The sequence below is a fragment of the Acomys russatus genome, chromosome 17, assembly GCF_903995435.1.
Source record: "Acomys russatus chromosome 17, mAcoRus1.1, whole genome shotgun sequence".
Classification (NCBI taxonomy): domain Eukaryota; kingdom Metazoa; phylum Chordata; class Mammalia; order Rodentia; family Muridae; genus Acomys; species Acomys russatus.
In genome coordinates this window covers 62,078,166-62,097,889 of record NC_067153.1, presented here as the reverse complement: position 1 = coordinate 62,097,889, position 19,724 = coordinate 62,078,166, and the positions used below count along the sequence as shown (strand labels likewise).

Sequence of the window (19,724 nt, the reverse complement as noted above, 5' to 3'; positions counted from 1 at the left end):
AGAGTAGTATGTGCCAGCCACCATGCTAACACTGAGGACACAACTGCGACCACAGACAGTGGGTCTAGGCCCAGGAAGCTCTGTTCCTGGGAAGCCACGCCATGGCGGAAACCACATAGTGCAGGAGCTGGTTCTCTGATGTCCAGATCTTCTTCCTTCTTACGTAACTAAGGTCAGGAATGGGGTTAGGGGGCATATGCTCCAAGCATAGCATATACCTGTGTAGCAACAATCTTGTGTGACTGCGAACTCCTGGGATGCCTTTCCTTGAATTAATAAGCAAAAGAAAAGGCCCAACTTTGTCTATAGAACCTGGAATTCTTGATACACAGCTGCTATCTTAGTCTCCACATGGAAAATACAATAATTCAGTTAGAACTGAGAAAGAAGTCTTAGGTGTGCACTTCTACAGAGTGGCACCGATCTACACTGGCCTAGATGGCACCATCGCAGAACGATAGAAGGCATAATGTTCTGTCCTGGAATTCTCCTCAGTCTTCAGAATGCCACAAATAGTAAGAGGCTCTGATTCACCAATATGGTCACGTGTCATTCCTTTCAGCCAGCCAAAGAATCAAGCACACTGTAGGACATGCACTTAAAGCCAGGCTTCTGTTATTCTAACCTCAGCCAACCTAATAGCGTGGGCGAAGAGCCTGGAGACCAGAGCTCAGCTCGGGGCAGCGGGCGGCGGCTCTCCCCGTACAGCGCTCACCTTCCTCGGTAGACGGTCTTTATGGACTCCACAGCCAGCCCGGTAGCAACAATGTCATCTGCGTTGTGTCTTCGACCACTGACCGTGAGTAACCCATCCATTTTCCCAACCACGAACACCAGGCTCCCCTGAAAGGCAGCAATGGTTTGTCTACCTTCAAGCCCACAGCTTAAAGGGCACAGCAGACGCTCCACGCCTCCTGCTTTCATGTCAATTTCATTTAAAAGACAAACCCCCAAAATCGCTAAGAAAGGTACTTGTGAAGCATGTACACGGTTCAATTCCCAACACCACAAAAAAAATGTGTGTTTATGTGAAAGAAAATAATGATAGTTTACAGATTTTTTTTTTTTTTTAAAATAAAAGAAATCCTCTGGAATCAGCCAATGAGGTCTTTTAAAAAGTCACATTAGAGCTCGTGTGCATGTGTCTGAGTGGGCACAGGCGTGCCGCCGCACACTTGTGGAGTCAGGGTCAACGCTCAGCAGTCAGTTCACTCTTTCTGCCACGTGAGTCCTGGGGATTGAACTCAGGTCGTCAGGCTTGGCTGCAGGCGTCTTTACCTGCTGAGCCATCAGCCAGCACCCACTGACATCTGAATAGTGTGTAAGAGATGAAACCGCCATTCATATTCATTCTTAGGGGAAATCTCATGGGGAAGAACCTGCGATCACACACACACTGTTTACTTTCCCAGCCACAGGGAGAAAAGTGTTATTTATTTACTTCTGGAATTAGGGGGAAGCCAAACAGTTGCTGCGAGCATGGAAGGTAGCATGGTGCAGGTCTCAGAATGCTACAGATTCAGTTCCTGGAAGGACAAGAGAGCAGCGGCAGCGGGGACCAAGGCCCTAACCGCCCACTCTGGATCCACTCCCTACGCTCACTCACAGCAGTCACTCAGCTACCTACCTGTACTCCGTGAGCCCACTGTCTCCACAGCAACGCCATCATTAACTTTCTGAGCACACTAATGCCACACAGTGACTGGGCTAAGTCAGAAAGATGGAACCTGCATGCACAGGAAGCCACTGGCCCAACTACAATGCCAGAGGGGCAGCCACTTTCTTACTGCCAAAGGGAGTCATTGCCAACAGTCTGCTGGTGTTAATCAGAGGCGAGGGCTCAAGAGGCGGCTCAGTATTAACAGAATGTGCTGGTCTTACAGAGGACCTGAGTATGGTTTCCAGCACCCATGTTAGGTGGCTCACAACCCCATAACTCCAACTGCAGGGCGTTCTGTGTGTGTAGACACACACAGAACTAACACTAAGAACAAATCTTAAAGAAAACGAGACGGGACACCTACTTCTCCAAACCCTCCACAGTGGGGCTGCTTAGCGGACATGATGTTCACACCTCCATCTTTCTTGCAGCTAGATCTGACCACGGACCAGCTCAGACCAGACACAACCAGAAACTTTACCCAGGTTAGAGGCTGTCCTTAGAGAGCAGGGCTACAGTCTGTTTCAGACGGGTGGTACGTAAGGCTCCATCCTGGACCTCAAAAGCAGACCAAGAAGCTCAAGAGCTGGGCATCTGACACTACATTGGTGAAGAGCCAAGACAGCTGAGGCTGCACTGCAGTGGGCGTGGCCATTCTTAAGAACCCAATTCCGTATGCTCTCAGGGGCACCGAGCAGGTACCAGAAGGAGCAGATGTGGGGTGTGAGCTTAAGGGTAGCACCTGCCCCGCACTCCCCCTGCTTCAGCCCCTGGCCTCTGCCTCCTCATGGACTCTTCAAGCTCACCGTGTGTCCTTTGGGAACAAGCTTTTTAGGTCCTAGTCTCTCTGAACCAGTACTTATAAATACCACTTGCCAAGCAAGCAACAAATTATTGTCTAAGAATTTACAGGGTGAGGGCTGGAGAGATGGCTCAGCGGTTGGGAGCACTGACTGTTCTTCCAGAGGAGCCGGGTTCAATTCCCAGCAACCACATGGCAGCTCACAACTGTCTGTAACTCCAAAATCTGACACCCGTAGACATACAATGTACATAAAATAAAAATAAATAAATTTAAAAAAAAAAAAAAAAAAGAATTTACAGGGTGAGCACTGTTGAAAATCTGTAAGAAAATGCTCCGCACACGCCCCACTCTGGTTCTCCTTGGCTACAGAAGTAACCTTTCCCAGAGCTCTTAACCTAGTGTGTGACCTAGCCAAAGACAGTAGTTGCATGAATAAGTGAGAGGGTTAGAAAACACAGGATAGCCGGGCGTGGTGGCGCACGCATCTAATCCCACCACTCAAGAGGCAGAGGCAGGCGGATCGCTGTGAGTTAGAGGCCAGCCTGGTCTACAAAGTGAGGCCAGGACAACCATGGCTACACAGAGAAACCCTGTCTCGAAAAAATAAAACAAAACAACAACAACAAAACAAAACCACCCCCCTAAAAAAAAAAAAAAAAAGAAAGAAAGAAAAAAAAAGGAAAACACAGGATATGAACTTCAGTCTGAAGGGGTCACTTAGGCAATGGACACAGTAACATCAGCTTATTCCTACAACATTCTTTTTTTGGGGGGAAGGGGTTTGCCCAGCCCTCCTACCACATTCTTTCACAACCTGTCTAAACAGTAGTTAAATGCCTGCACACTTTCAACCCCAGCACTTGGGAGGCAGAGGCAGGCATGTCCGGGCGTTCCAAGCCAGCCAGGGCTACGCAGTGAGACCAGCTGAAGAAGAAAACAGAGGAGGAGCAGTCGCGGTTGTTGTTAAGGGCCCGGTAACCCGTTTCAATTACTCACCACCTGCTCAGTTCTCTGAATCCAAGTTCAAGTGTTTAGCCATAAAATAGCAAAATCAACAGGAAACTGTCACTTACTGGCCCAACAAACCCCAGCAGTCCTGACCGGATGAAGGGCACGTCTCCCACAGGAGAGCCTGAAGAAGTCACTGGAATCACCTAAAAGGCAAAAGGAAAAAGGTAAAAGGTTTGCCTAGTTTGTAAAAAAAAAAAAAAGTATCTGATTTTTAAGAAGTGGTACTTTAGCTGGGCATGGTGGTGCAAGCCTGTAATCCCAGCACTTGGGAGGCAGAGGCAAGCAGATCTCTGAGAAAAACCAAAAAAAAAAAAAAAAGAAAGAAAGAAAGAGGAACTAGCTGTGGTAATTCATACCTGTAATCCTAGTGAAGGCTGAGGCAGGAGAATTACCAAGAGTTTGAGGCTAGTTTGGGCTACAAAATGAGATCTTAACTCAAAACAAATCTTGAAGAAGAAGGAGGAGGAGGAGGAGGACAGAGAAGGCAGCTCAGTACAGTACAGCCTGCGCTTAGTATGTGCAAGGCCTTGTGCTGAACGCCCAATGTGGGAAGAAGGGGAGGAGAACAAATGGGGAGATTTCAAAACAATGAACTGTACGAACACTTAAACAAGATAAACCAGAGACTAATGTTGAGTAAATCAAGAGGCTGGTGACGTGCACACACCTAGAGAGAGGCTGGTGACATGCACACACCTAGAGAGAGGCTGGTGACGTGCACACACCTCGGGAACACACTGAGATATGAAGGAAACAACCCTTGAGGCCACAGAAACCACAGGGCTGCTGGTGTAAACAGACACTAGCCATTCACTCTGCTGTTTTAGGCAGAAATGATGGTAGGCAGGTTCTGAGCCTTGTTCAGGCAACACATGGCAGATAACACGAAGCACTGTCATATGCTATCACCGGTGATGGCTAGTGCACAGTCATATGCACTTATTTCCGAACAAAATGGCTGAAACACAGTTACTCGACACTGTCCTACCACCTTGAGAAACTCAAATGAGTCTCTGTAACAGAAAAACCACCTCTAACAGGTGACGGTCAGCAGTCCTCCCATTAGCCCCGTCTAGTGTAGGGGACTTCCTCTGCTCCTTAAAAGGCACCCCAGACAATTAGCCACCAGTGCAACTTGTGATTGCAACAGCTAGGAAGTGCTGCCTCGAGAGTCCCAGCTACAGTAGCAGGCCCTGTCCTGACAGAGCCCCAGCGCACAAACCAGTCCGGGACAGAGGGGGCTCAGCAAGCGCCTGCCTGAGCAGCACTCTGACCCCTGCAAAAGGTTACATGTACACGTGTGGCTGCCTGTCTGTGGGAACATTTGTGTGTGCAGTGTGTGAAGGCTCAAAGTTAAGTTCCCTAGCCTAGCTGAGTGGCTTGCCTGGGGATGAGGGCGCATGCCTGGCATGCCTGGCTTCTGGAGATCTCAGCTCTCACGGGCTCTCACGGTACCCAGCTGGTGCTTCACCATCTCCCAGCCCGTGTCCTTCACAGCGACCTGACAAAGCAAGTGTCTGGTAACTCACTCTATGGACTCACAGAGACCGCCTGACTCTAGCTCCCCAGTGCTAGAATTCAAGGCTGTGTGCCGCCACACCCAGTGCTTTTGCGGTTCTTTGAGACAAGTTCCTATTAAGCAGCCCAGGTTGGCTTTGAATTCATAGTCCCCAGACCCCAGGCTCTCAAGTGCTGTGATTACAAGCATTAGCCAACTTGGCTGGTTATCACTCTCATCTTAAAGATCCCAGCACTTGGGAGGCAGAGGCAGGTGGGTCTCTGTGAGTTCAGAGGCCAGCCTGGTCTACAAGTGAGTCCAGGACAGCCAGGGCTACACAGAGAGACAACAAATAAAGGATCCGTGCGCTCAGTGATGCTAGGCGGCTCACACAGCAGCTGGTGCGTGTGGAGGAGAAACTGACCTCAGGCTCCAGGCCCCTGAAGACGCCGTCTCAGCCACTAAGCCGTGCCGTGCTGTGCCACCAGCCAGCAGGCTTCCCTAATGACACCCGACCTCACAGAAACACCACGCACCTCAAATGTATTTTTGGTGACGCCAGCAAGTCCAAAGTACATCATCCCCCCAGTCCTGGAGCTCACACAGATCTCTCCAATTTCGTCTGTCCTGCAGAGCTGAGGAAGCCCGTCTGGCTTCACGATACACATCATGCCTGGTGCACAGAGAACACAAGGACAGAAGAGTCTGGACACCATGCCAAGTAACAACTCTGATTCTGCAAACCCAGAAGAGCTGTACATTTATTGAAACAGCAAACAGAAGTGGTATGAGGAACCATGAGCCTGACAGCTCCTGGCACCCACAGCTCTTAGACTCCGGTGCACGGAGGAAGGACTGCCACAGCCTCATGATGGAGAGGTGCTGGCCTTATGCTGGGTCCGCGCAGCGCTCCTGAGAACAGCAACTACTGCAAGAGGCAGTGACCGGCATGCCTTTCCATACGAAGAAGAGGAACTGTGTGTGCCTTTGCGACAGGTCACTCACAGCATCAGCTCAGGGCCAGCATAATGTCACACCCCCAGCATCGGAGTGGTTTGCAAAAATGATGGGACTAAACACTGCATTGGAATGTCCAGGTCTGGCCTCTTGTTTTATGAGCCCCTCTGTGTGAGACCCCCCTTTACTGTTGGGGTTGGTCTGGGGCTATGTATCCACTATGTATTCGTGTATTAATTGCCTGGTGCCAAGATCCTTGCTGTCGTTTGGGCAAATTCTCACATATCCAAAATGACACTGAGTGACCTTTGCCTCCCAAATTATCCCTGCTTGGCTAATACAGCTGCCTACAGCCTAAGCTGGGCAGAAGACAGGTGGGCAGAGCGAAGGTTCTCAGCCTAGCACCCCCAATTTGGTGTCAAACCTTTATGAGATTCAATGGCACCCTCACAACGTACCCCCAGGCATCACGTGTCCCACATCCTGGACCGTCAGTGCTGAATTCTTGTCTTCTGTATTAACACGTATAACCCCATAGCTCAAGCCGTTCATTGAGAGAATGGCTCTTCCAGGCAAAGGAGCCCCTGGAACCCCAGGCCTAAAATGGAAAAAAAGAAAAACAAACCTCAGGCGTGTACAAACATGCATGCACACAAACAAAAACAAATAAACAAACAAAACGAGGGGCTGAGCAGACTGCTCCGTGGGTAAAGGCACTGGCCAGGCAGGCACGATGGCCGAGCTTCATCCCCAGGCACACATGGTAGAAGGAAATTAACTCTTCCAGGCTGCCGTCTGACTGCCACACGTCTGTGTCACAGTGTGTATGCTTGGGTCTGCGCGTGCCTGTGTGTGTGTGTGTGCACATGCACACGCACACACACGCAAATTTTGAAGAAATTAAAAACAAGAAGCCAAGCATGATGGCTCATGCTGCAATTCCAGCACCTGAGAGGCTGAGGCAGGAGGATTACTGCGAATTTTAGGCCAGTCTGGGCTACACAGTGAGACTCTGTCTCCAAAACCAGAAAAGAAAGAGGAAAGGCTGGAGAGATGCTCAGTCACAAGGACACTCGCTCCAAAGCCACGAGGCCCAGAGCTTGGGTCCCAGCGCCCCATACTCAAGCCACAAGTCCCCAGAATGCCTGTAATCTCAGGTCCAAGTGAGAAGACAAGAGGGTCACTGCAGGTGGCTAGGTGGCAGCCTCGCCAAGGTGCAAGCTCAGGAAGAGACCCACCTCACAGAAACAGGACACTGACACTGACACCTTCTTCTGGCCTTTGCTCATCAGCCCCTCCCCCACCTTGCGCAGGTGTCCATAGACTAAACGGACATAGATACACACAAATAATTTTCTTAAAAAAAAAAAAAAAGCAAAGAGAAAAGACCATGCTGGTGTTGGGTGCCCTGTAACAATACAGATCTTCCACAGCTGAGGTGTGATCAACCTGTGTCTAATTTAAGACGCAAAGGATTCAAAAGAGAAGCAGCATAGAAGAATAACTCACAAATATGAGATAAAAAGAATTAAAGTAAAATTTCAGTCTCAAGGTGTACTTCCAGCAAGAAGAGGAAGGACACTAGCAGCGGGTGGCGAGCGGTACCTTCGGATGGCTACGGTCATGGCCTCGGCAGACGTGGCGCAGGGACAGATGGCCTCAGGCTTCAGCCCGTGGCTCTGGAACAGACTCAGGAAGGCGTCACAGGATGACACGGACCCTAAGGAGTTGGAACAGGCAACCTGAAGCTGAGACTACCATTTCCCTCCCTGCAGGAGGCGAGCAGAGCGGGTGGCCTTCTTGTCTGTCAGAGCCCACCTTGTACATCATCCGTGCCATGCAGCTTGGGTGCCTGCCAGGTGGTGGACGCTGCTCAGGAAGGCCATGAAAGGTCCCTGACAGTACTTACAGCCACAGTCTAGAAAGGCTACACTATCAGGGACAGAGCAAGACTGGAGACAACAGTGTAGGCGACGGATGGACATGCAGTCCCTCCTGCCCTAAGCGGTGCGCTGACTCTCTGTGAGCTCTCCGTGTGCATTTTAAGGCAGGACGATGAGCACGTTCACTGAGGAGTAAGAGCTTGCTTCCAAGTTTCACGTGAGTCTCCTATGTGGGGGACCAGCCTTTTGTGCTTATCCAGAAAAGCAGAGAGTACAGTATGATGTCTAGAAGTTTCTTGCACATTCCCTTTATTTGTTGCTCAGAAGAAATTACCCATGTTCACACACTCAGTTAAATCAAGTCACTTGCCAACTCCTTCCACACAATGATCCTCACGTGGAGAAAGAGCATTTAAATGGAGAGAGGCGCGGCTTCAAGAAGCTTCTGTGTCCATCAGGGAATAAATAGATTAAGCACATGTGGTGCATCTCTGAAGGACCACATGTCAATCCAAAGGACTGTGCCAACTGAGAGGACCCTATCATTGAGGCCCAAACCCAGCAAGACTGCACTCATCAAAAGGGTGCAGAGCAGCAGACCTACAGAGACAGTGTGTGGAGGGGCCGGACAGAGGGCAGTTAAAGAGCACTTGCTGCTCCTCACAGGGACCATGTGCTGTCCCCAAGGCAGCTCACAACCTCTAGTGTAACTCTAGCCCCAGAGGGTCGGACACCCTCCTCTGGCCTCTGAGAAGATGTGTACACATGTGGCAAACACTCATACAGACACACACACAAACACACTCACACATTTAAAAATCTTTTTGTTTGTTTTCTTTTCTTCTGTAGTTTGAAACCAGGTTTCTCTGTGTAACCCTGCTATCCTGGAACTCACTCTAGACCAGGAGATCCGCCTGCCTCTACCTCCAGAGTGCTGAGATTAAAGGTGACCACCACCAGGTGAAATGGGCAACTTTTGTCATATGTAAATTAGATCTCAACAAAGAGGTTGAAAACAGCAAGGTTTATAGAACAGGAGCAAAAGGCCTGACCTGTCAGGATCCCACACCCAGTACTCACAAGGATTGGCTCCATCAGTGACAATTAGCATCCGGAGAGAACTCAGGCTCACATCCCTTTGGTCCCGGTGTGCCATCATGGCCCAGTGTAAGTCTCGACACTTCACTAGTGCGACTTTGGCTACAGAGTCAAAGGGGATGGAGTTATGACATACATACATGCTAAACTGGGGCATATATCTCATATATTACAGTAAAAACATTTTACTGTTTTAGTAATGGTTTTCACTTGGATGAAAATTTTACAAGTTTAAAAAAGATGGTGTGAGCGTTTCAGAAGAAGCAAGACACTGAAGGTCACATCATCTCAGCCAAGGGGACGCAGAGCAGCGCAGCATCCAATGGAGCCAACTGTGGCTCAAGCTCTGGAGAACTTGTCTTTATTTGTAAGAAAGAGCACAGTGATTAAAGCAAACTGCTTACCTACTACAACAACTCCAAAATTTGGTAAGCCGCCAGGATAAAGAAACGCTTGACTCCATCCAGGCCATGCTTCTAATAGTCTCATCGTGTGTGTGTGTGTGTGTGTGTGTGTGTGTGAGAGAGAGACAGAGAGAGAGAGAGAGAGAGAGAGAGAGAGAGAGAGAGAGAGAGAGAGAGAGAGATAGAGAGAGAGATTACCTTTGTGTGCATGGACTCTTTGCACCCAAGAGAGAGGACAGGTCTTCATAACAGAGTAGGGTACACTAATTGTATGCATCTTATTCATTACATTCTGAAAAACAGAAACATAAAAAGCAATCAATACAAACCATGTATTCAGCAAGTTAAAGTTGTCTTGACATTCTGCTAGCAATGTTACTCAAGCCCACTTTTCCAGAAAATACTTGAGGTACAATCAGGATGCTGAAGTGTCTCTGGGAGGCATGCTCTTACCCAGGTTCTCTTCCAGGGCATTACAGTGGTGAATACACTGTCCGTGCATGCACATACATATATGTAACTTTAGAAACAGAAGTATTTTACATGAAAGGCACCATAGTATACACAAATCTGCCACTTGCTGTTTTCACTTCTGAGGTTTCGTGGATAAACCTATGCACCTCAGAGCAAGCGCTCTCTGTGGCTGTGCACACTCCACAGCACTGCGAGGTCGTCAGCAGTGTGAACAAGAGGACTATCCAGCTGTGTGTGGCTGTGCACACTCCACAGCACTGCGAGGTCGTCAGCAGTATGAAGGGGTGTACTTGTCCTCACAGCCATGGCCACCGTATACCACTCTTTCTCAGGATCTTGCTGGGACACAACGTCACCTGCTTCTGAAGAGTTGCAGGGACTTCCAGGCTGCTCCCCACCTAGTGCTCCCTAGTGCTCCTGCTGGCCACATGCTACATGGTTGGGGGAAGGGGATGAAAACTGACAGCACTGCAGAGCAAAAGCTTAGTTTCCCAGTTCCTTACAGTTGACTGTTAATAAAGACAGAGCTGACAGAACTAAGGGCCAGGCAATCCCAGAGACCTGTGCGCATAGTAATCAAGTCTGTGAGACGCTGCTGGCATGAGATGGGCTCACTCTACAGTGTATCTGGCTTGGTGCTAGGCCTGAACTCACGGCAGTTCTTCTGCCTCAGCCTCCCACGGGCTGGGATTTTCAGTTTCAGCCACCATCTCCAACTAGGCCTGAGTACTCAGACCAGCCACCCCACTCACCCTTTACATGACCCTGCCTACACAGCCCAGACCTGGCCCCTCCCGTCCCCAAACTTACTTTCAGGAATAAAGGTTCTATCTACGCTTGGATTCTAGGGAGAAGACCCCTCAAGTCCTCACATAGTTTTTAAATTCGCTTTGTCAACTTCTGATTTAAAAAAGATGTAAGTAGAAATCCAAGGACGATAGCCCTTCTCACCGGGCAGGGGTCCAAGGTGAAGGGGCTTTTCCTCCTGCTCTTTCTTCATTTTCCCTGGTGGAGGCCTAGACCATCTAAGGAGATCAGACTAGATGCTAGCTCTTATTTTTTGTTTTTTAATTATTCTGCTAGTGTGTGTGTGTGTGTGTGTGTGTGTGTGTGTGTGTGTGTGTGTGTGATCCCTTAGAACTAGAGCCACAGGTGTTCATAAGTGGCCTGTCTGATGTGGGTGCTAGGAGCAGAACACGGGTTCTTAGAAAGAACAGCGCGTGCTTACTGCGTGCTCTCTGCAGGCCAAGGCAGGGTTTCTTACTGTTAAGCACTACTGCCCTGGGCTAGCTGGGAGCCAGCTTTAGGGCCTCTTGTCTCTACGTCCAGCCTCACACTGGACCACACTATTGTCCCTGGCTTCCCATAGACCTGGGGCTCTAAGCTCAGCTCTCCATGCTTGTGTGCCCTCCGGAGATTTTGAGAGGTTCAGCTGCAAAGCACCGAGAGACATGCTTGTTACAGAGCCTGTGCCTCAAGTGCATGGTACTGTAAAGGCCCAACTGAGCCGCTTACCGCAAACATGCCGTGCCACAGCCCAGCATCCTTCTTAAAGTCTAAGACATTTACGACGGTTTCTCCTAGAAAAGATGGAAGGAAACAGAAGGAGAGCACAGTCAGAAGGAAGTAACAATCACATTCTTGCCCCTACCAACCAGTCGGTGCTTTTGGAAAAACAATTAGAGATCAGAGTCTCCTGGAGGCCAAGACCCCCCTGCAAACTGGCTGGAGGGTGGTGACAGCGTGGTGTGGTCACAGAAGAGACACTAAGGTGAAAACCCTTTAGCACTTAAGGACAGCGTTCACGATTTTTTTTTCCTAGTGAAATAAGGAACGTGTGTTTGTTTTAGAAGCTGTAATTTTCACAAATATATGTAAAAATGATGCTTCCTAGAAAAACATAAAATATTGCTCCATATAAAAATCTATGTATACAGATGTCCTTTTCTAGATATAGCTACAGATGGATTATTGATATGATAAAACAAGCATACACAAGCCTATACCTAACTGTTTTCACTCAATGATCGACTTCTCCATGTGTCTGACATCCATGGACCTGAATTTCAGCGCCCCGCGGCCACACCTCTGTATGAGCACGCTGTAACCTAACTGAAGCCTGCTTGTGACATTCTGACGCTCTCATACGTTCATATGCACATATTTTAAATGAGACCAGAATGCCACTCTGAAAGGCACACAGTCACCTTTCACTCTGCAAAGGGAAATGAAACACTGAAAATTTAACATTGTGAAAAACATCTGGGAGAAAATACTGCAACTCTAGCTGGCGGCCCATTCTGTGACTCTAGCACCAGGGGCCCGAGTCGGAGGCCAGCCTGAGCTCTTATGCGATATATACTTACATACCCAAAACTTCTACATTGTTGGGTTTTTGTTTTTAAACGTAGCTCAGGCTGGCCTAGAATTCACTACATATCTGAGGCTGGCCTCAAACTGACGCTTTCTGCCTGTGTTCGGACCACAGCTGTGGCCCGTGCCACCTGGTTCACAATGCTCTCTGCATTAACCTGTGCCTTTGGGGCTGGGTTCCTTGGACTGTATATATTTAGCTGGAAGGTCTACATGGGAAGATGAAGATATCCAAGACCCCACAGCTGACAGCCATGGTCTGACGGAGGGTTTCTATTTATGTACTCTAGAATTCACACTTTATACATCTGGCTGGTCTAGAAGTTTATTTAAATTACAGGACTTTTTTTTTTTTCCCTTTCTGTTTTAAAGAAGGCAAAAGCAAGCCAAGAATGTCTCCTGGAACATTTCCCTCTGAATTCGGTCATTAAATGGAGTCCAGTCTCCAAGTGGGCACTCAGAGTCACACGAATCTGCAGCTAACAATGAGGGTAGTCATGGGTGAGGTCTGACCTTCGGAATAACTGCAGGCCTGTGATAGAGCCTGGCAGTGAGACAGCATTGCGAGCCGGGACACTGTGACTCCCATCACACTGCCTTCTTTGCTTGTTTTATACTAGAGAAACAAAACAGAAACAAAACCGTAAGAAGCACAATAAGATGGGTTATTATAAACGATGACAAAATTCAGAGCCCAAACCTAGACAAAGCATCACAATGGGCTTGATTTTTCCGTGCCACACGGGAACATTCAAGGCTCTGTGCTTGGACCTCAAGCTCCAGGCAAATACAGCCCAGGCTAGAGAACAAGGCAGGCCAACAGAGCAGCTGGGGAAACACCTCAAAGGTCAGTCACTCATCAGTATGCTGTGCTCACCAGGATTACTGGAGCCAAGGGACTGGATCCGTGTGGACAGAAGCATGATGCCAGCCACAGTCATGCCTCGGCACCAGGCGGGTGGCTCCACTCAGACACCTTCTGCAGAAGGCTGACGTGTCTGTATGCAACCTATGCATTTCTTCCTGTAACCCCAGGCTCATCTTTGGGCTGCCCGGGAAACTTAACACAACGCTAATGCTGTGTGCACGGCTGCCGGGCTGCACTGAGTGAAGGCCTGGCACAGGGGACCTGCAGGTACAGAGCACCACCTGTAGGCTCAGCACAGCTCTGCAGAGATGAGTGTGGAAGACATGGTTCCGAGTTGGGGCTGTAGCTCAAAGTGGGTCCAGCTGCGTAGACACCAGGACTGATACCTCAGCACTGCAGAAGCTCCAGCCCGGGAAGGCATGGCCACTCAGGTACAGCAGGCCCTACACTCCTGTAAATGGCCCCACTTTCTTTTGTCCTCAGTGCCAATCCAAGTTTTTTTTCCCAAGCTCATCACCTTCCTAATGTCAGATCAGAAAGGAATTTTGTACAATTTACTCAACAGATCTTTGCCCGCCTGACTTCCTTAGCTCTTGTCTCTGTCTTTCCCTCACATTGCTTTGACTGCCTCTGAGTAGTTTTTTCTCCCTCTCAATGACACAAGGACTCATAATGTAGCTCAGGCTTGCTGCAACTTGTGCCTTGGACTCTCACGAGCTGTCTTACTCAGAAGCACCTCTGACGATTCCTTAAATGCTGACACTCCTGAGGACTCCCACCCCCTTTCCACCCTCACGTCATGAGGGTGTTGCCTCCTTGCTGACTCCTGCCTCTCAGTCACAGCCAGACTAACAGCATGAATACCCTGCTGGAGTGCCTCTAGCCATGGGAAAGCACGCTACCAACACTCCAATCCATCCCTACCTCCATGCTTGACAACTCTCTCTGTATTTAATTTCTTTAAAAAAAAAAAAAAGATTTATTTATTATTATGTATACAGTGTTTCACCTGTATGTCAGAAGAGGGCATCAGATCACATTATAGACGGTTGTGAGCCACCATGTGGTTGCTGGGAATTGAACTCAGCACCCCTGGAAGAGCAGGCAGTGCTCTTAACCTCTGAGCCATCTCTCCAGCCCTCTTTCTTTCTTTTTCAGACAGAGTTTCTCTGTGTAGCCCTGGCCATCCTGGAACTTACTCTGTAGACCAGGCTGGCCTTGAACTCACAGAGATTGGCTTGTCTCTGCCTTCAGAGTGCTGGGATTACAGGCGTGCGCCACACACTGCCTCGCTCTTTCTGTACTTTCGATTTAACTGAAGGTTCTGCCATACATCCAGGTGCCCACATGAGGAATATGAGTGGTTTCTGCCTTCTCTCCTCATGATCAGTCACTAAATCCGGCTTGCTTGACTTCCCTACCGTCTTTCTGCCCCATCCACTCCTCCCTTACCCTTACTCACTCCCATTAGCTTTGGCTCACTTCAGTACCTTTTAAGGGGGTCATGGCTGGACAGATGGCTCAGAATTAAGAGGACTGGCTGCTCTTACAGAGGACCTAGTTTCGTTCCCAGCACCCACATCACAACTGTCTGGAACTCCAGGTCCAGGGGATCTGATGGCATCTTCTGGCCTCTGTGGGCATTGCACAGACATGGTTCACTTATGGGCACTCAGGCAAAACACTCACACACATAAAATTTATGGGGGGAGAAACCAACCAAAATCTAAAACCTAGCTGCCCTTTACAGTCCAGCCAATCTAGGTAAATCTTTTTTTAAACTTTATATTATTCATGTGTATGATGTGGGGGAACACATATACATGCCACAGCACGAGTGTGGAGGCTGGAGGACAAGCCTACAGAGCTGGTTCTCTCCTTGTGCCTGTGTGTGAGTTTTGAGCGGCAGGTGCTTCCTTGCTGAGCTGCCCAGCTTGCCCCGCCCCACCCCGGCCAGAGATATTTTATATACTAGAGCTGTTCTCATTTCCCTCCTGCTTCCAACTCACTAGCAGAATCCTGTGGGTAACAGGACGCTCTCAAGCAAGTGGACCCTAAATAGCAGGGCACAGTCTTGCAATGCAGTGCACAGTAGGTCTACAGGAAGCCGGAGTGCTAAGCTAGGGGGCATGATAAAGACCCAGACTACAGCCCAGATCACCGAGATGGTAGAGCAGCAGCTTGTTTCCGGGATGGGGAGTGATGCTCCATGTTTGCACGGAGACAGAGACACTGTGGCTCCTCGCTGAGTGGGGCTCCCTGCAGTCAGCACCACGCAATCCTCCTTCATGGCCAAAGCTAGTTTAGGTTTACCTACACTTGTTCTTACAAGAGCTTTCAGGACACATTGCACCCCAAGCCTTTTAAACTTTTTACTGGATGAGCTTACTCATTAATTTAGCAAGTAGCTGGTGAGCAAGACCCCAGAGGAGAAGGCACAGCATCAGGGGCTCAGGATGTGACGTGGCCTTTGCCAGTGGCCAAGGTTTGTGGTTCAGTCTCCTTGTCCATAGCACAGATGGGGTTTTGGTTTGGGTTTTTTTGTTTTTTTGAGACAGGGTTTCTCTGTGTAGCCTTGACTGTCCTAGACCCTTTGAATACCAGGCTGGCCTTGAACTCACAGTGATCTGCCTGCCTCTGCCTCCCGAGTGCTGGGATTAAAGGTGTGCGCCACCATGCCTGCCTTATGTTATTTCCTTAATTACAGGAGGGGCACTCACACCATGACACGCATGTGCAGGTCAGGGGACAGCTCATGGGAGTCAGCTCTCACCTTCTACCATGTTGAGTTCCAGGGACAGAGCTCAGGGCCCTTGAGCTTGGTGGCAAGCGCCTTTACCCACTAAGGCACCCCCTGACCCCACAGAGCAGACTTCCAGATGAACCTAGTCACTCGCTGCCACGCTCATTGGCTACTGTGTCACCCTCATCACAAACAGACACGCAGCCTGAAACAGCACCCCTCTGTCACACCCCCTCCTCCTAAGATTCAGGGAGCATTGCAGAAAAGGGGGTGGGGTGGGAAGACAGTCAGAACCGGGCTGGAGGATGACATGGACAATGTTTCCTGACACTAGGGCAGGTGCATATATGAACTCACAGCTGTTATGACAGCGTGAACAAGAACGGCTCACGCCCAAGCCAGACAGAATGCCAGCATGGAGAGGCAAGGCGGGCATTTCCCAGCCGAAGAGCTATTGGTAACTGATGGCGCTGTGAACAGGAGAGTCAGTCTTCTTAAAGGTATGCCCCCAACATCCCCTGGAGGCCCGCCACATTCCAGTGGAAGGCCAAACATCCAAGAGCATACAGGAGGCACAAACTGTACCTGGTGAGTTTAAAATTAAAAGAAGAAGAAGGAAGAGGAGGAGGAGGAGGAGGAAGGGGAAGATGACGACGACACAAGCTTGGGTGGGTAGGAAGAGAGGGCTCATCTGGGAATTCGGGAGGTGGTGATCACAATACAGTGTACAGCGCTGACAGAGCTAACTTTATAACGAGACTAAGTCACTGCTAAAGTGAGGAAAACAAAACAAGGTAATAAAAATCTCAAACCTCTCTGGGTATTTACAGGAACTAAAGTGAATTGAAGGTCTCCGGTTGAGTGCTGTGCAGGCAGAGTGAGTGTGAGGCCCTGCCCTCAGTCAGTCAGGTTCCCACACTGACCTTCAACACCAAGGCCTTTGCTTAGTTGTTTTTTGTTTTTTTTTTTTAGATCTCTGCTTCTTTTAAACACAGCTTATTTCCTCTCATTCTGTAGGTTTGGTGTCTTCCTCTTTCTCCTGACTGAGTGTCACAGCGACTCTTCTCAGACCACACCCATGCTCCTGGCTGTGTAGTACTTTACGTCTGGGTATCTCGTCTCCTTCTAACCCCTAAGCTGCAAGTCTGTGATAAACTCCAACCCTGCCTCAAAATCTAGCTTTAACAGAGGGTCCACTACACGTCAGCTACAAGGCTAAATACTTCCCAGAACAGGGAAATCTGCTAACACTCACTAACACGGCACCTGAGGTCAAGGACAGCCAGGACACACAGCCTCGCTTACCTCTATGTACGCTGGCTCCGTGCCCGCGGGTGAGATGTGTGGCTGCCAGTCTTTGGGAGGCTTCGAAAGGTACTTGGAATCTGTTACAACCCACTTGAGTCGAGGCCAACCTACATCAAACCAGAGAGAGAAGTGAATGCCCATGCCACCACCGAGGCACCTCACACTGAACAGTCGCCTTGAATGTCAAGAGAACACAGAAAGATAATTTCCAATCATCAGCAAAACATTTAATTTTTGTTACATTTTAGTGATAAATCACCAACTATAGCTTTTTCAAGAAAGCACTCAGCCGCTGTGCTGACTGTAGGCCTGGACGTCCCTCACCAGCTGACAGCCCACGGAGCTCTACCGTCTGTGCTTTAATGCACACAAGGGTGGCCAGCCTTGCACAAAGGTTAACGGCGTGGCTGTCAACTCAGACAGACTGGCTTCAGAGTCACTGCTTCGCCATTCATTAGCTGGGATTTTGAAATTCTGTTTCTCAATTTCTTACTGGAAAGTGGGGATAATCACTGTGCCTATCTATATCAAATAACTGAGAAAACAAAACAAAACACTAGGAGCCCTTAGTTGTTACTCTATTAACATTCTAACTAAAGTGCTCAGTTGTGACTTTCAACTGGTAATCTGCTTATGACTACTGCTCACCTTTAAACTGTACAATCTCTCCATTCTGGGTTTTTGGCAGGCCCTTCAGACAAATTTCACTGGTGAGCGCTAAGGCAATCCCACAGCTCCCCAGCAGGAAGCCAATCTGCTGCCCTCCGGCGTCCTGTGGAGACAGGGTCAGGGTGTGAGCTGGCCAACGTGAGCCCAGCATGCTCTGGACCAGCACCCAGAGATGCCCCAGCACCACCCACCGTGGCATGGAGCGGAGACAGCTGGCTCGGGCTCCAATTAATCTCTGCATGGTTTAAAGGGCAAGCAGAGCTCGCTGCAAGCCAGCACTGGGGAGGAAGCGCCCTTCTAGCAATGTGACCACTCTGACTCTTGGCTAGTGAGACCCACTCTACAAGCTTTCCTCTCCTCTCCCTAAGATCTCAGAGCCAGGCAAGTCAGGCCAGAACACCATAAATAATGCAAATAGGTATCAAAGCCCATATTTCCAGACAATTACACCAAATTCATATGCTCCTTTACTCTTCTATTTTAAAGGAAATAGATTTTAACCTCAAGCAGCAGCATTAAACGCAACGTAAGACGCCATCTGGAGGTCCACATGCCGCCTGCAAGTCCAGTCGGCTAGAGGACGCCTCCCGGTTCCCTGTAACGCAGACACTCCACCCATCCACTAAAAATGTCTTTAACCTCACTGAGCTTTCTTTCTTTTTTGGCTTTTCAAGAAAGGGTTTCTCTGTGTAGCCCTGGCTGTCCTGGAACTTGCTTTGTAGACCAGGATGGCCTCGAACTTACAATGATCCACCTGCCTCTGCCTGGGATTAAAGGCATGCGCCACCACCACCTGGCAATCACATAGCTTCTAGTGTCCCTGAGTCAGGGCAGTGCCTCCTGTTTCACAGCGAAGGACATTTAATGCCGCAGTGTTACCTTTCTGGTCAGGGGTACTTCTATGGGCACTGGAATCACTTCTGCCAGAAGACAGCCGTAAAAAGCCACCATAAACATGACTGGGTCATTGTTGGGGTAAACCAGGGCAACCTAAAATTCACAGAGACATTCAACAACAGTGGCCACAGACTGATTAATGCACACCTAACATTGTACATGAACAGAAAAAAATCAAAACAATTTACTAGCTATTTGTTCTGAAGGAAATGAAGTGATGAAGAAGGACAAAACAGCCTGGTGAGAGTACCCCCATAGGACAAAACAGCCTGGTGAGAGTACCCCCATAGGACAAAACAGCCTGGTGAGAGTACCCCCATAGAACAAATCAGCCTGGTGAGAGTACCCCCATAGGACAAAACAACCTGGTGAGAGTACTCCCATGGGACAAAACAGCCTGGTGAGAGTACCCCCCATGGGACAAAACAGTCTGGTGAGAGTACCCCCATGGGACAAAACAGCCTGGTGAGAGTACCCCCCATGGGACAAAACAGCATGGTGAGAGTACCCCCCATAGGACAAAGCAGCCTGGTGAGAGTACCCCCCATGGGACAAAACAGCATGGTGAGAGTACCCCCCATAGGACAAAGCAGCATGGTGAGAGTACCCCCCATCTGCAATCCCCAGTCACACTGAAAAGCAAAGCCAAACTTAATAAAACTTACTCATTTTGAGAAATAAAAATGCAATTGATCATCAGTATGGAAATCTGCTTCCTTTAACCTGAGGTGTGACTCAGGAGTAAAGAGCTCTGCCCTTGTGCTAACTCCTCAGGGAGCTGGAGGCGATGGGCCTTAGTGCAGGCAAACGCCATGAATGTGGTAGACGCCTGTGACAGAACAGCATGTACAGCTGTGCAGCACTCGGGGAGCACCTGCAAGCCCTAGCCAACTCAGTCACCGCCCTGGGACCACAGACAGGCCTGCTCAGTCCTAAGTCACCTGACAGGCAAGTGTGAGCATGACAGGATCTGGTCATGTATGAACAACTTGACTCATTAACACAAGATCAGCAAGGAAAACACAGAAAGCCCTGTTGTTCCAGTCTGTGACCTCATCACCTTCCCCTCCCACTCC

General features: G+C 49.2%; 1 protein-coding gene across 1 annotated transcript in view; it reads right to left on the bottom strand.

The window, feature by feature from the left end:
• Positions 1-19,724, bottom strand: part of Dip2b (disco interacting protein 2 homolog B) — a 172,057-nt gene that overhangs the window by 32,491 nt on the left and 119,842 nt on the right. Inside the window, exons 10-21 of the mRNA XM_051160350.1 lie at positions 18,631-18,741; positions 17,731-17,854; positions 17,080-17,189; positions 12,677-12,779; positions 11,306-11,370; positions 9,515-9,608; positions 8,895-9,014; positions 7,537-7,651; positions 6,390-6,529; positions 5,511-5,647; positions 3,539-3,619; positions 716-843 (exon numbers count right to left, since the gene is read on the bottom strand). Of these exons, the coding sequence (XP_051016307.1) occupies positions 716-843; positions 3,539-3,619; positions 5,511-5,647; positions 6,390-6,529; positions 7,537-7,651; positions 8,895-9,014; positions 9,515-9,608; positions 11,306-11,370; positions 12,677-12,779; positions 17,080-17,189; positions 17,731-17,854; positions 18,631-18,741 (1,328 nt within the window). The remainder of the gene's footprint in view (positions 1-715; positions 844-3,538; positions 3,620-5,510; positions 5,648-6,389; positions 6,530-7,536; positions 7,652-8,894; positions 9,015-9,514; positions 9,609-11,305; positions 11,371-12,676; positions 12,780-17,079; positions 17,190-17,730; positions 17,855-18,630; positions 18,742-19,724) is intronic.